The sequence below is a fragment of the Chiloscyllium punctatum genome, chromosome 48, assembly GCF_047496795.1.
Source record: "Chiloscyllium punctatum isolate Juve2018m chromosome 48, sChiPun1.3, whole genome shotgun sequence".
NCBI lineage: Eukaryota > Metazoa > Chordata > Chondrichthyes > Orectolobiformes > Hemiscylliidae > Chiloscyllium > Chiloscyllium punctatum.
The window spans coordinates 46,520,147-46,534,301 of record NC_092786.1 but is presented as its reverse complement, the minus strand read 5'-3'; the positions used below and the strand labels follow the sequence as shown (position 1 = coordinate 46,534,301).

At 40.6% G+C, this 14,155-nt stretch overlaps 1 protein-coding gene across 1 annotated transcript in view; it reads left to right on the top strand.

Moving 5' to 3' along the window:
- Positions 1–4,009: 4,009 nt before the first annotated feature.
- The window catches only part of LOC140468977 (uncharacterized), a 94,633-nt gene continuing 84,487 nt past the window's right edge, over positions 4,010–14,155 (top strand). Inside the window, exons 1-2 of the mRNA XM_072565135.1 lie at positions 4,010–4,176; positions 5,057–6,070. Coding sequence (XP_072421236.1) covers positions 5,389–6,070 — 682 coding nt within the window. The 5' untranslated portion in view covers positions 4,010–4,176; positions 5,057–5,388. The remainder of the gene's footprint in view (positions 4,177–5,056; positions 6,071–14,155) is intronic.

Here is a 14,155-nt window from a genome sequence, read left to right as displayed (position 1 = left end):
AATAATATTTTTTTCCTTTTGATTGGCAAATGGCTTCCCTTGACATTCCAGATGCACCAGCTAAACAAATAGCTAGCCATGCTCATCCAAGCAAGCCCAAGACCCCCTGGAAGAAGAATCCCACCCAAAAAACATTGAATACCGACCAAAATCAATTCACATATAAAAAAACTCTTTAAAACAGTTAAATCAAAACAACTAAAAACTACTCCTAAATAAAAATAAGATAAAGCATATTTGAAGGGAAACTTTCCCCCCTTGCTCACAGGGGGCACTATTACCTTCCAATAATCTCGCCATAACCTCTCCCAGCTAGAGCCCCGCCCTCGGCCCAGGCATTACAAAATAAAGTAAATAAATTCCAGTATCTTATAAAACAGGAGTTAAAAGTGGGCATCCCACCCATCCCCTCCCCCCCCCCCACTATCACCTAGATGTGCTTAACACAACAACACAAGATAAAAATATTAAAGATTACAAAATTACAAGCCCAGCAAGTATTAAGCAACTAAGTAAGAGAATAAAAACCCACTCAGAGACATCCTCCAATAATTAAATAAACCACATGAGCCATAAATAAGAAACCAAAGAATAAGGAACAACCCCCGCACCAAGGAAAGATGGAGAAAAGAAAGAGGGAGAGAAGAAGAAAGAGAGACAAAGGGAGGGTAAAATAAAGTTGTTGGCCATACAGTTCAAGTCCTGCAGTCTATTTGAGAGCGTCCAGGAATTCTTTTACTTTTTCCAATGATCCAAAGTTATATACAGATCCTCCATGACTGAAGTGCATCATTGCCAGATATCACACGGAATATTGAATATTTAAGTCTCTCAGATGCTTCTTTGCTTCATCAAATGCCCTCCTCTTGCAGATCACAACCGGAGAGAAGTCCTGAAACAACATTATCATGGAGCCCTTGTACATTATGGCATGGGGATCCTTCCCCAAGACTCTGGAGGCCTCCAGCAACAATTTTTTTCCCTGTAGTATTGAAGTTGCTCTGGGACTGGGTGGGAGCGCTGGTCCGACCCGGGCCTGTGTACAGCAACCCGGTGGGCCTGCTCCACCCACACCCGGCCCAACTCTGACTCCAGTTTCAAAAGCCGTGGGAGCCATTGCTCCAGGAAACCTACAAGCTGACCTTCCTTCTCCCATTTGGGAAGGCCCAGCAACCGAATATTTTTCCAACGACCTTGATTTTCGAGGTCATCGATATGTTCCTCCAGGGTCTGGACCGGTCGCTCAAGATACAGGAAATTTTTAAGGTGGAGGCAAATTAAACGGATACACAATGGGCAAATAGATGGAGAAATACCAAAAGTGTACTCCAGGCGGAGAGTGCGACTTAGAAATACAAATATGAACATGTAGTTACCAGCAAAGTTTTCTCAAATATGCTACCAGCCCAGATCATACAAAATCATTATTCATCATGGAGCAAAAACAGAAATCGCTGGAGAAACTCAACAGGTATGGCAGCATCTGTGGAGAGAAAGTAAACTTAACACTTCAAGTGCAGTGACCCTTCTTCAGAACACCTGGTCATGGCGTTGTTTTGCAAAGGAACAGAAATCAACTTAGACTGATATACGGTAGACCAATCATGCATGATGAGTGAGAGACAGTATTGAGGGTGGATATTATGTGGTGATATTGGGTGGTAACAAGTAACAGCAACACAACCAAGTTGTCAACCAAATATGACACAGAACATTATATACCATTCCAGATGGGCATACAATCACTGGATCAGTATGAATTATTCAAACTCAAAAGCATTTCATTGAAGTTGAATTGTTAGCTTAATTGTTACCAACATCTGCCTATAAACAGTAATGTACGTCTGTAGTGTTATGTCTTTTGGTAAGTATGTCAATATGCTTTTAAGAGATGACTTATTATTTCACCACTGCATCGTAGCATGTGAGCTGAAGATGTAAAGGTCTCATTCTCCATGTTAACTCAGATCACTTGAAGCCTGATAATTGTCTGAAAGCATACTTCTCTGTTGTAAAATAGTAGCTTAATATTTCCCCAGACAATTAAGTGTCTAAGGAATGTAATGTTTGTACATAGTGGTTGGTTGTAATAAATTTCTGTTGAATTCTTCAATACCACTATATTCACACTCAGCTTTTATGTTACAGGAGGTAACATCTGCCACATCAGGTAAAATATTCTTTGGATGCAAATTCATGCCATCCTTTTTCCTGAGAATATGTGTCTTCGTTCTAAACTCTTCAACCAAGGAAAACAGAGCACAGCATCCTAAGTGTGATCTCACCTTTATGACTATGCTGTGGCCTAAGACATATTGATAAGGGGAAAAATATTTTTTCCAGGGGCATTAGTAGATGAGTAAATAAATACATGAAGGAGAGTTGAATAGAGCGAATACAAATTGAGTTAGGTGAAGTAAGAGTGGTTTGAGACTTATGTGGCATAAATACTATATCAGGACAGTGGGGACTGTCATTACATTTCTGAACCATAATTTCCATGTAACATTCTCTTGAGAGAAGAAAGCAATAATGCTCACAATTGTTGTTAACCAAAAGGTACAAAACACATAGAGCATTAGTCAGCTGTAGGGCAGGTCTTTTATAAATTGTGTATAATCGATGATTAACTGAATGCAAAAGAGAACATTTGTCACCACAGGAAAGGGCAATGCTGTCAAACCTAGACTCAACCCAATTTGTTCTTTACTGACGGAACATATCTCCTAATGCACCAGAGACATTGATTTACAGCAATTGTTAGAATTATGATTCCTTTCAGAAGTAAGGGTTATTGTGATTAATAATAATCCTTGCACCTGTATGTCCTACAGAATTGCCATAATCTGAAAGAACAAACCAAAAATATATTGAAATAATTCCTGCTCCCCTTACCCCACAAAACAAATGCACCCCTATCACTGCCAAAGACACTCAGATGGCAGCAATTTCACTTCTGAACCACAGAGTTTCATGTTCAGTTCCCACTCCAGTGTTTCAATAAGCAGTCAAAGCTGACAGTTCTGAGGGAGTGCTGCACTGTCAGAGTTCCATATCATCTTTTGAATGAGATTTCAAACAAAGCCCTGTCTTTATTTTCTTGGCTGGATGTAAAATATCCCACAGCACTGTTTTGAAGAAGATGAGCATAGAGGAGTTATCCCTGGTGCCCTAGTCCATATTTATCTGTCAATCAACATCACAAAAGCAGAATATCTGTTTATTATGACACTGCTATTTTTGAGCATGATTCCCACATGACAGCCAATTCAAGAATCCACATCGAAAGTATTCCATCGGCTGTAAAGCACTTTGGGACATCTGGTGGTCATGAAATGTGCTGTATAAACCCAAGTCTTTCCTTACGTCGGGGATGTTTGAGCTTTAGATTTACGCAACCACCCCATTTAACGGACAAGCCTTTCCATTCAAACAACCGGATGGCCTCACACACACACACACACGCACACAGCTTGAACTCTCAATCAATTTTCACGTCAACTATTTCCTGAACCGATAATTCTAGTTGGAGGAAGCCTGTGAGATAAGGAAGTAAGTTAGATACTCACATCCAAGGGCTTAACCTGCTGCTAATCAAAGTATTCGTATTTCATATTATCGCCTCCAGCTATTTGTGTTTTTTTAAACCAAAGCCATCTTCCAATTTATGTTTTATTTGGATTCCTAAGCTTTTCACCACAGCATCATAACTAGATGGCTTCCTTTGTTCCCTGTCAAATCTGACTCATTTTGAATAAGGCCATGCTGCATTCCTTAAGTTTTCTGTCTGTACCTCCAAAGTTGGGGTATCGGGGCAGGCAAAAGGGCAATATATTCGGGCTGGGTGCTCTTCAATGTTGCCTTACTCGTTAGAGCCCAATGTATCAATCCCCAGTGCAGGCCACGCCCCCCCGACTGTGATTGGCAGCAGCGCTCAGACCCAGCCGGGGTTTCCAATAGCAACAGGGGACGCTTTCGGCTGCAGCTCTGCTGACTTCAAGGACAGCTCCCTGTTTCCTTCCCCCTCCCAAATTTGGAGCAACTCCCCTGAAGTTTGTCGGAGAAAAAAAACAAGAAGTCAGCGGAATGCAATGGATGCAAAGTAGTTGCTGAGTGCAGTTCTCGTTTTTACAGGAAGAAGCGGCGGAAAAAGGATTGGAAAGTGCTGAAAACAAGGTTAGGAGAGCAGGTACAGTAAGGTTAGAGTGAAAAAAAAATCGCGAATACCTGAGTAAAGCTGGAGCTATTGGTTATTTAGCACCGGTCAGTGCTTCACACTAGAATTTGTGGAACGGACTGTTTCATACTTGGCTGGAGCACTAACCAGCAAGATATGGACAGCCTCTGGAGAAACTTGATGCTGAAGGAGAGAGCAAATGTTAAAGAAACTCCGGGACAGATATCGAATTTCATCATGTTTTCATCATAGAAACGCCATTGAGGCCCATTGGTGTAGGTCTGCGAATATTCTGCCCAGGGACTCCTCCCACACTATATCTGGTCCAATCACCATTCTTATTCTCCCTCACAGCCTGCTCTAGACTGTTCACTTTTGATATTTGCATTCACTTCTCTCGGTGTGTCAGGTTCCAGGTCTAACTATCCTCTGGGGTAGGTTTCTTGTGAATTCCCTGTTGGATTATTAGTGACTGTCTTATGTGTGTGGCCCTTGGCTTTTGAATCACTTTATACGTGGATTGATGCCTACCCTATTGAACCGTTGATCTTTTTCAACTCTCAGGTGAACTTTTTCTTTTAATGAAGAAAAAGCCTCAGCATCTTCAATTTTTCCTCATTGTCGAATAGTTCCAGTTCTGGTCTTTGACAAACATAGCTATCACAGAGTTGAAAATGTCTCAATGTTATGTTGTTTTTCTCACTTTCCTCTTTTCAGAGATATTAAAGTATGTGTAAAATTATTTCAGTTGATAATTGAACACTTTACAAGAAGTTGTTTTTATTTTCTATGGGTACGTTTGAAGGTACATTTAACATAATTGAACAATCTTCAGCAATTCTGAATTTCTAAATTTATTGATGTTTTTCTTCTTAATAGAAAACATGTTTCCATTTGAAAGAAATGAAGGGCTGCTTCTCCTTCATTCCCTCCCCAGTCTAAAGAAGATTTTGATGTCCCGGCAGCATATGAAACTGCAGAAGCTTTGTACAGTTCACATCCCACATTGGAGATGAGGATGCTACTGCCAATGACTTCAGGAAGATTTAACAAACAGTTGACACTTCACAGCACAAAGTCTAGGGTCAGTGTTTGAATGCTGATCCCAAAACCTGGAAAACAATACATTGTGGTGACGCACCATTCAAACCTGAGCAGAAATCCCTTTCAAAAATATCACTGAGCCCTGGTGCACTGCTTAATAGTCCAAAATGAGTAGTACAACTGTCAATCCTGGCCACAACATAAGGAGATCTTCAATGCAGACAGACAGTGGGGTTATTTCAGATTCATCTGATAGCAAGGTTGAGCCATGTTCGAATAATCCAAAGGACCATAAAAGAAGAAAGAATACAGGTAGACCTGGAGTGGAGGAAACACACAGCGCCAGATCTAGCCAAGGTGGAAATTACTCTGATCAACAAATAACTGAAGGAAACTACACAGAGGGGCAAAGCCCTGTTGGATCGGATGTCACACAGGGTTTATCCATTCCTAGACTTTTAATAATCTGTGATAAAGTTAAACTTTGTTCCGATGTTACAGAAGTGTCATGGCCGTACGTGACTGTGGTGAATTATGTATATGAGTCCTCCACACTGGACTCTATCCTAGCGCAGGTTGCTGAAGCTTTAAATGGAAAGAAAGTCAAATCCATCGCCTTCATTCCTCATAATCAACAAGATGCAGTTCACATCTGTGGTGCTGGAGAAACTCAGACACTTACACCAGCTTCGGTGCATGAACATATGGCACTGCGCAGGTTTTTCAATAACCTAGTGACCAAGCACTTGGATGGAGAGAAATCAAATGCCAGCATGGATTTTCTGGGCTGTACAGCCTTAGTGACTTCAGACTTGGAGGTGGTCAAAAGGGAACTGAAAATGCTGACAGGTAAATTGTAGATATAATGATGTTTGATAATTGCATACTATACAAGTCCTATCCTAGAGGGGGTCTCTGTGGCAGAGTGAAAAATGTTCCTGCCTCTAGGTTCAAGTCCTACTCTGGGCCTCAATGACCACAGAAAGTGCTTTCATTACATGGCCAAGGGGATTGGCTATCAATCTGTTAATCTTTTCAGTCCTCCTGTGGCAGGTAACAAACCTTCTGGTTAGCCATATTGAATTGATGAGTAGAGCCATGCTGGTGATAGGCTTGTGACCTGTTTCAAGAAACAAAGCAACAGCTACAGAAACAGATGCAAGTACCACGAGGTGCAGGTATAACATGAAACACATATAGAACGATAGAACGACTGCAACACAGAAAGAGGTCATATGTTTTGTAATCAAGCTGGTCCTCTATGAGAGTGAGTCACACTCCACCCCCAGCACTTTTCCTCAAATCCTGCAAATTTTCCCTCTTCACATACATATCCAATTAGTCATTTACAAATAAGAAGTTATTTTTAATCCTCATGTAGTTGATCCAGAATTGCCCAAGGATATCTATAGTTAATGTAAAGATAAAGCATATCAATATGTTTGATAAAACCCAATTTAAGAGCTTTCTCATGATATATTCCATGTATAAATCCTATCTGGCTTTCCTTTATTTTGCTTTCTCAAATGATATAAGGGATGCAAAGTACTGGGCTAATGGTAAGATTCTTGGTAGTGCAGATGAACAGAGAGATCTCGGTGTCCAGGTACACAGATCCTTGAAAGTTGCCACCCAGGTTGACAGGGTTGTTAAGAAGGCATACAGTGTTTTAGCTTTTTTCATAGAGGGATTGAGTTCTGGAACCATGAGGTTATGCTACAGCTGTACAAAACTCTGGTGCAGCCGCACTTGGAGTATTGTGTACAGTTCTGGTCACCGCATTATAAGAAGAATGTGGAAGCTTTGGAAAGGGTGCAGAGGAGATTTACTAGGATGTTGCCTGGTTTGGAGGGAAGGTCTTACGGGGAAAGGCTGAGGGACTTAAGGCTGTTTTTGTTATAGAGAAGAAGGTTGAGAGGTGACTTAACGGAGACATATAAGATAATCAGAGGGTTAGATAGGGTGGACAGGGAGAGCCTTTTTCCAAGAATGGTGATGGCGAGCACGAGGGGACATAGCTTTAAATTGAGGGGTGATAGATTTGGACAGATGTCAGAGGTAGTTTCTTTACTCAGAGAGTGGTAAGGGTATGGAACGGTAGTAGATTCGCCAACTTTAAGTACGTTTAAGTCGTATTGGGCAAGCATATGGACGTACATGGAATAGTGTAGTTTAAATGGGCTTCAGATTGATATGACAGGTCAGCGCAACATCGAGGGCCGAAGGGCGTGTACTGCGCTGTAATTTTCTATGAATGGAAAATACATGCCAGCTGTCCCATTGGAATATTTGGAGTTGTGAGGTTTGGATAATTCGTACAATCTTGCCGATGTAATCCATACTAATGGAAATTATTCATTTACTGAATATAAAGAACAGCTTTCCCTTGCTTATTATGTTTGTTTCCTAATGACTTCAGTTACAGTCCCAAAATGTTCTCATCTTAAGAGTTGCGCAAATTTCCCCATCATTTATTTCAGAATCATATTTTAAATTTTCAGCATCTGAATTACCTTTTCTCTGAATTTGGACAGACCAGTTTTTTGAGTTCTTCAGGATTTTTAAAATTATAAGTTTCTGAATGACTAAATAAATAATTGGCATTTGAAAAAAACATGTCACTTATATATTTACTTATAATGTTTCATGAGTGTTAGTTTGAGATATTAATCTTTTCACATAAGACAAACTTAGGGATCTGAAATCACAATTCCAACTCACAATGTCATAGTGTCATAGGGTTGTACAGCATGAAACAGACCATTCGGTCTAACTTGTCCATGCCGACCAGATATTCCAACCCAATCTAGTCCATCTGCCAGTACCTGGCCCATATCCCTCCAAACCTTTCCTATTCATATACCCATCCAAATGCCTTTTAAATGTTGCAATTGTACCAGCCTCCACCACTTCCTCTGGCAGCTCATTCCATACACATACCACCCTCTGAGTGAAAAAGTTGCTCCTTACATCTCTTTTATGTCTTTCCCCTCTCACCCTAAACCTATGCCCTCTAGTTCTGGACTCCTCCACCACAAGGAAAAACATCATCTTTTTATCCTATCCATGCCCCTCATGATTTTCTAAACCTCTATAAGGTCACCCTCAATGTGATTTTATTGACCATTCTTGGTGATACTGAAGTGTGACAATCCAACTCTGACCTTGAATTTTTATTTGACATCAAATTAACTTTTCTTCCCCTTCCATTCCACTCCTATCTGTGAGTAACAAGTTGGGTATTGAACTAACTGCTCAGAGGCTGGTATCCTGTCACCAGGTAACCCTTTATTTACATGTGCATGGTACATAGGCTCTGACCAGCCAACTCAAAGTCAGTCCCTAGACTGAGGAGACCTTCTGAATCTTCTGTTTTTTTTTTCCTTCCTTAATCTCCTGTTTATATCCGTCAGCCAGAACTCCCTGATTGGGCCAGGTTAACAACACCAATCAAGTCAATGAGATCCACCTGGCCCTGATTCCAATCACTACATGTATATTCCTGCATTTGACTTATAGTGATTCAGCTCAACTACCTTAACATTGTCAACCTTTCTAAATGTAATCAATTAAATGAGTTGTAAATCCATCTATGATCAGTCATTAAAATATATGACAGCATTCAAGTTTAAAATAAAATTATATAAAGAGCACAAAAATGTTCTGTTCAGCCCAATTATTCTGTTGCTGTTTTGCAGTCTATGATCATTCTGCTACTCAACCTATCTCACCTCAGCTTTGAAACATATCTTTCAATTGCATTTACTCTCATGTACTTGCACAGTGTCCTTTTGAAAGATCTAAGCTGTTTGCCTCACCAGTATTGTTCCACATACTATCCACTTTGAGTAAAGAGATTTCTGTTTATTTGGCTAATGGATTTTGGGGTAAATAGCTTAAAATGATCGCCATTGGGTTTGGATTCTCTCACATTGTCTCCATAGCTACCTCTCAAACCTATTCTAATCTTAACAGGTTCCATTTGGCCACATCTAAGTCTTTGCTTTTCACAATTATAAATCCCTGTCCTCTTCAATCTTTCTAGATGACCATAATCTTCCAATGCTTCCTGCTTTTATGGTCTTTTTTTTATTGCAGGGAGGTCGGAACTGTGGACCATACTTCAATGTGGCCTAACCAGGATCCTTATGTTCTGGTCTGGAAAGCTAGTTGAAGGATGAAGCTGAACCTAATCTTTACTCAGTCTTACAGTTATTGAGTAGTGAAACATTACGGGCAAAAGCTTCCTAACTTAATCCCACATACCCCAATTTAGTGAAACCAACACAAAAGTCAATTACACATTACAAATTAACTGGGAAACTAGCCCTTAAAATAAATCTATATCAGCCTGTTTGGATGAGATTACTTACAGTGTGGAAACAGGCCCTTCGGCCCAACAAGTCCACACCGCCCCGCCGAAACGTAACCCACTCATACCCCTACATCTACATCTACATCTACCCCTTACCTAACACTACGGGCAATTTAGCATGGCCAATTCACCTGACCTGCACATCTTTGGACTGTGGGAGGAAACCGGAGCACCCGGAGGAAACCCACGCAGACACGGGGAGAACGTGCAAACTCCACACAGTCAGTCGCCTGAGGCGGGAATTGAACCCGGGTCTCCGGCGCTGCGAGGCAGCAGTGCTAACCACTGTGCCACCGTGCCGCCCACTCATTTAATTGTGTAGTGGTATACCTTTGTGGCAATCACATCCTGAGGTGGATGTTGAACCCAGGTCTTTTAGCCCAGACACAGGGACACTGCCACTGCATCACAAGGGTCCCTTCAAAATTATTCTTAATCAAACTGTTTGGATGTGTTATGTCACCACACCCCTGAGGCAGGCTGAACTTGAACTCAAACCTTCTGACCCAGAGATATGGACACTACTGGAATGTCTTCAGTAAGAAACTCCAATTAATGCCCTATATGTGTACACAATTAAACACAATTCACATACATTGACACAACGCATGTTTCTTATAAATTCACAACGTTTCAATCCTATTCTCCCTTGTTTTGTTAGCATTTTTAATTGGTTCATTGTTAATAATTTGTTCACTTGCAACTCATGACCAGTTTGGTTTTCTGCTTCATTCATAATCTTCTAATGTGGAAAGATAATTTCTATATTTTATTTTACAAAAGATATGTCTTTTTTGTTGATCAGCCAGTTAAAAGACTTTTGTAGATCTGGATATATTTTGAGTTCATCTGAAGTTAACTTAAGTGGTTAACTGAAGTGTTTGACACATCCATTCAGTTACTATTTCACTCTGTATCTCTCCTTCACTCTGTTAGTATCTCTCATTCACTCTGTGTAATATCTCTCATTCACTCTGTGTAATATCTCTCATTCACTCTGTGTAGTATCTCTCCTTCACTCTGTTAGTATCTCTCATTCACTCTGTGTAATATCTCTCATTCACTCTGCGCAGTATCTCTCCTTCACTCTGTAGAAATTGCAGTATAGTATCAGTCATCACAGATCCTGATGAGTGCAAGGTCAATCTGATAAATTTCTTCCCCACAACCACCTTGTTGATATTATAACAAGACACTCAGCTCTATTCCATTGTTAACATAAATGATTGTGACATTTGAGTTATTTGAGATAATTAGCATCTTCGTAGATTGGTTGCTACATCTGATGCCTGTGATTGGAGTCACTTCTCTAATGATTGCAATTGATTGGTGCCCTTTTGTTACACTGTTCCTTCAAACCTGATATAATCTTCCTCTCACTGACACTCATTTTTGTGCATTACTTCTTTATGTACCTGAATTAACTGTCATTTCTGAACCGTCCATCATACTGTGGCTAAATAAACAATAAACATATGTCATGGTACAAATGTCTTTATTGTTGGGATTTGGCTGATTGAAATTTAGTGCTTTTGTCATTTTAGCTCCTCTGGCTTCTCCACAGTTCTTCTGTTTCTATCTGTAGCCCATCACACTGCCTGTCTAACTTTGGCTGCCATGTGTATCATTATCATTATGTGCCTACAGCATTGATTGACCCAGCAAACCAGCTGGAGCATTCACTGCCCTGGTTACAACAGCAGACAGAAGTTGAGTCTTAAACTTTTCTCCCTCTTTAATCCAAAAGGTTAAGATTAGGTGGGGTTTGGATCAACTAGCTACTAGGGGTCCCCCATTGCACTACCTGTGTTCCATTTCCCATTGGCAACAGATTGCTTACCTTCAACATTTTGGCTAAAAGAAACTTCATTACCCAAGTCATTCATTATGTTCTAGATAAACATTCCACTTCTAGCCCCGGAATTATACCACAGTGATATGGGCACCTCCAAAGGATAACGCAAGTGAACAAAATTTTACAAGAGACAAGAATATTGTGGATTCATGATTCCCATTGCAGCAAAATACTGCAGAGAGCTGAAAGTCCAAACTAAAAGTAGAAACTGTTGGAAACACATCAGGCCAGGTAGCACCTGTGAAGAGAAAAGTAGAGTTAATGATATGTGACTTATCAGGGTTCTACTGAAAGACTATACTTCTGAAGTATAGGTTCTGCCTTCCCTGTCAAGTATTTCCATCATTTTTACTTTCATCTCACTACAGCAATCCTGTATGGCTGCCTATGATCTGCCAGTTTACTAGCCTGACTTTGTTAGGCTTTCTAGAATTTAGCCAGCTGCACAAGCAGGAGAACCTCACTGAGGAATTACATGAGGAATCTTTTAATTATTTACCTGGAGAATCAGAACTCAGGGCAATAATTAACTCCAACATTCATAAAGGAAATAGCTAACCGGTTTTTGCCAAACAAGCTGTTAATATTTTGCTCAACTACAACAAACTCTCCATAATTGGTGCTCATTATACAGTAATATTAATTACATATTGTAAGTAGTGACATATTTATCTATATGAGAAGATCTCCATTTAAACTTCTCATAAATCTATGACAATAAAGGTGTATTTACATTAGATTTGTGAGTTGGTCTTGCACTGATATGTTGTTGGAGGATAAATCTAGCCTGAATGCACTGCTGGGGACCCATTTAACCTGGGAGCCAACAGAGTGAGAGTTGATGTGTGATGGATCTCTGATTTACTTCGGAGTTTAGAATCTTTGCAAATGAATTTAACTTCACATCAAAACTATGCTTGTGTGATGTGAAGGCAGCATGATTTGACAGATCATTCCAAAAAGAAGTTTTACAGGTCAGTGAGATAATTGATCAGCACTTATACAGTTTCTCCACACCACAGTATTAATGCTGATAGACTTGATATATATTTACTGCTCAATTAATTTTTAGCACTTATAGCTGCAGTTCTCAGTTGATTAATATTGGTTAAATGGCCAAGATGGTAAAGCCTAAGAAATGTTTCATGCTATTAGCAGACCTCCCGCAAGTTCACTTTCATTAACAGCAGTGGGATAATCCCAAAATCGATTCTGTTTCAACATGCTCTGGCAGTAAATTATTGACTAAAGCTAATGATTATTCCCATTGCACCATGAGCTGCTCAAAGACTTGTGATGTTATTCCCACAGCATCTGCTGCGTTCAACTGGATTATGATTTCAATCTTTGCATCTCGTTAAGTAACTCCTTAGCGTCATTAGGCATCTGTGTGTTCTCTGATGATTAAAATTAGGCACAGGGTGAGTTCTTATTGGACCAGTACTGGCAGGTTGGGAGGCTACACTGTGTACAGTGAGAGATGGATACCAGTTTGAAAAATTCCCTGGTGAGAAAAAAACCCACAAGGAAGCTTGTTAATGTTTATCGTAGAATCATAGAATCTCTAAGATGGGGAAGCAGGCCATTCGGCCCATTGGGTCCACACTGATCTTCTGAAGAGCATCCCACCCAGACTCACCCCTACCCTAATCCTGTATTTCCCATGGTTTTTCTACCTCGCGTGCATATCCCTGGACATGTTCGACAATTTAGCATTGCCAATCCACCTAACTTGCACATTTGTGGGAGGAAACCAGAGCAACCAGAGGAAACCCACACAGACACCAGGAGAACATTCAATCTTGAGCAATTGAAAACTCACCTTGGTGAGACAGTAGGTCTTAGAGGCAGGAAGAGCCCAGGTTTGACCTGCAGCATGTGCTGAAAATCACCAGTTGGGAAGTGACAATTGACCCAACTCGAGCCACAGGAACTATCAACCAAGGCTTTGCACAGCCTGTTGTTCATCAGCTTCCCCTTCCTCCCCACTCAGCAGAAGGGTGAATTCACATGGTTTGGAGGTGGTGGTGGTGATGATGAACCAAGGAGTAGGATTATTTATGTCAGGTCTCTGTCTGTTTTGAGTTCACTGGGCTTCCAGATTAGACACTCCCTATGTAGATCCTCATTGCAATTGACAGAGAAAGTGAAGCAGATGGCATCCAGGGGATTGTGCCCTATTAAAGTGTACGCAGACATGAAACAACAGCATCTGTTTTTGTCAGATTCACATGTTGATAGAAATGTGACCTTCTGCCTTCTTCTGCCTGAGGCTACTCTTGGAAAGGAATTGGTTTCCTGAAGGATGCCAGTCTTTCTGGAGAATTGCTGGGCATTTAGGGGAGGCAATGGTCTAGTGGTATTATCGCTGGACTGGTGACCCAGCTAATGTTCTGGGGACCTGGGTTCAAATCCTGCCATAGCAGATGGTGGAATATGAATTCAATAAGGGGGTAATGATGACCATCAATCCATTGTTGACTGTTGGAAAAAGCCATCTGGTTCACTAATGTCCTTTAGGGAAGGAAACTGCCATCCTTACCTACCTGTGACTCCTGACCCATAGCAATGTGGTTGACTCTTAACTGCCCTCTGGGCAACTAGGGATGGCCATAAATGCAGCCTAGACAGTGACGCCCTCATCCTATGAATAAATAAAGAAAAAAGTTTTTTATGATACATATGCTTCTGACCTGTTCTAGAT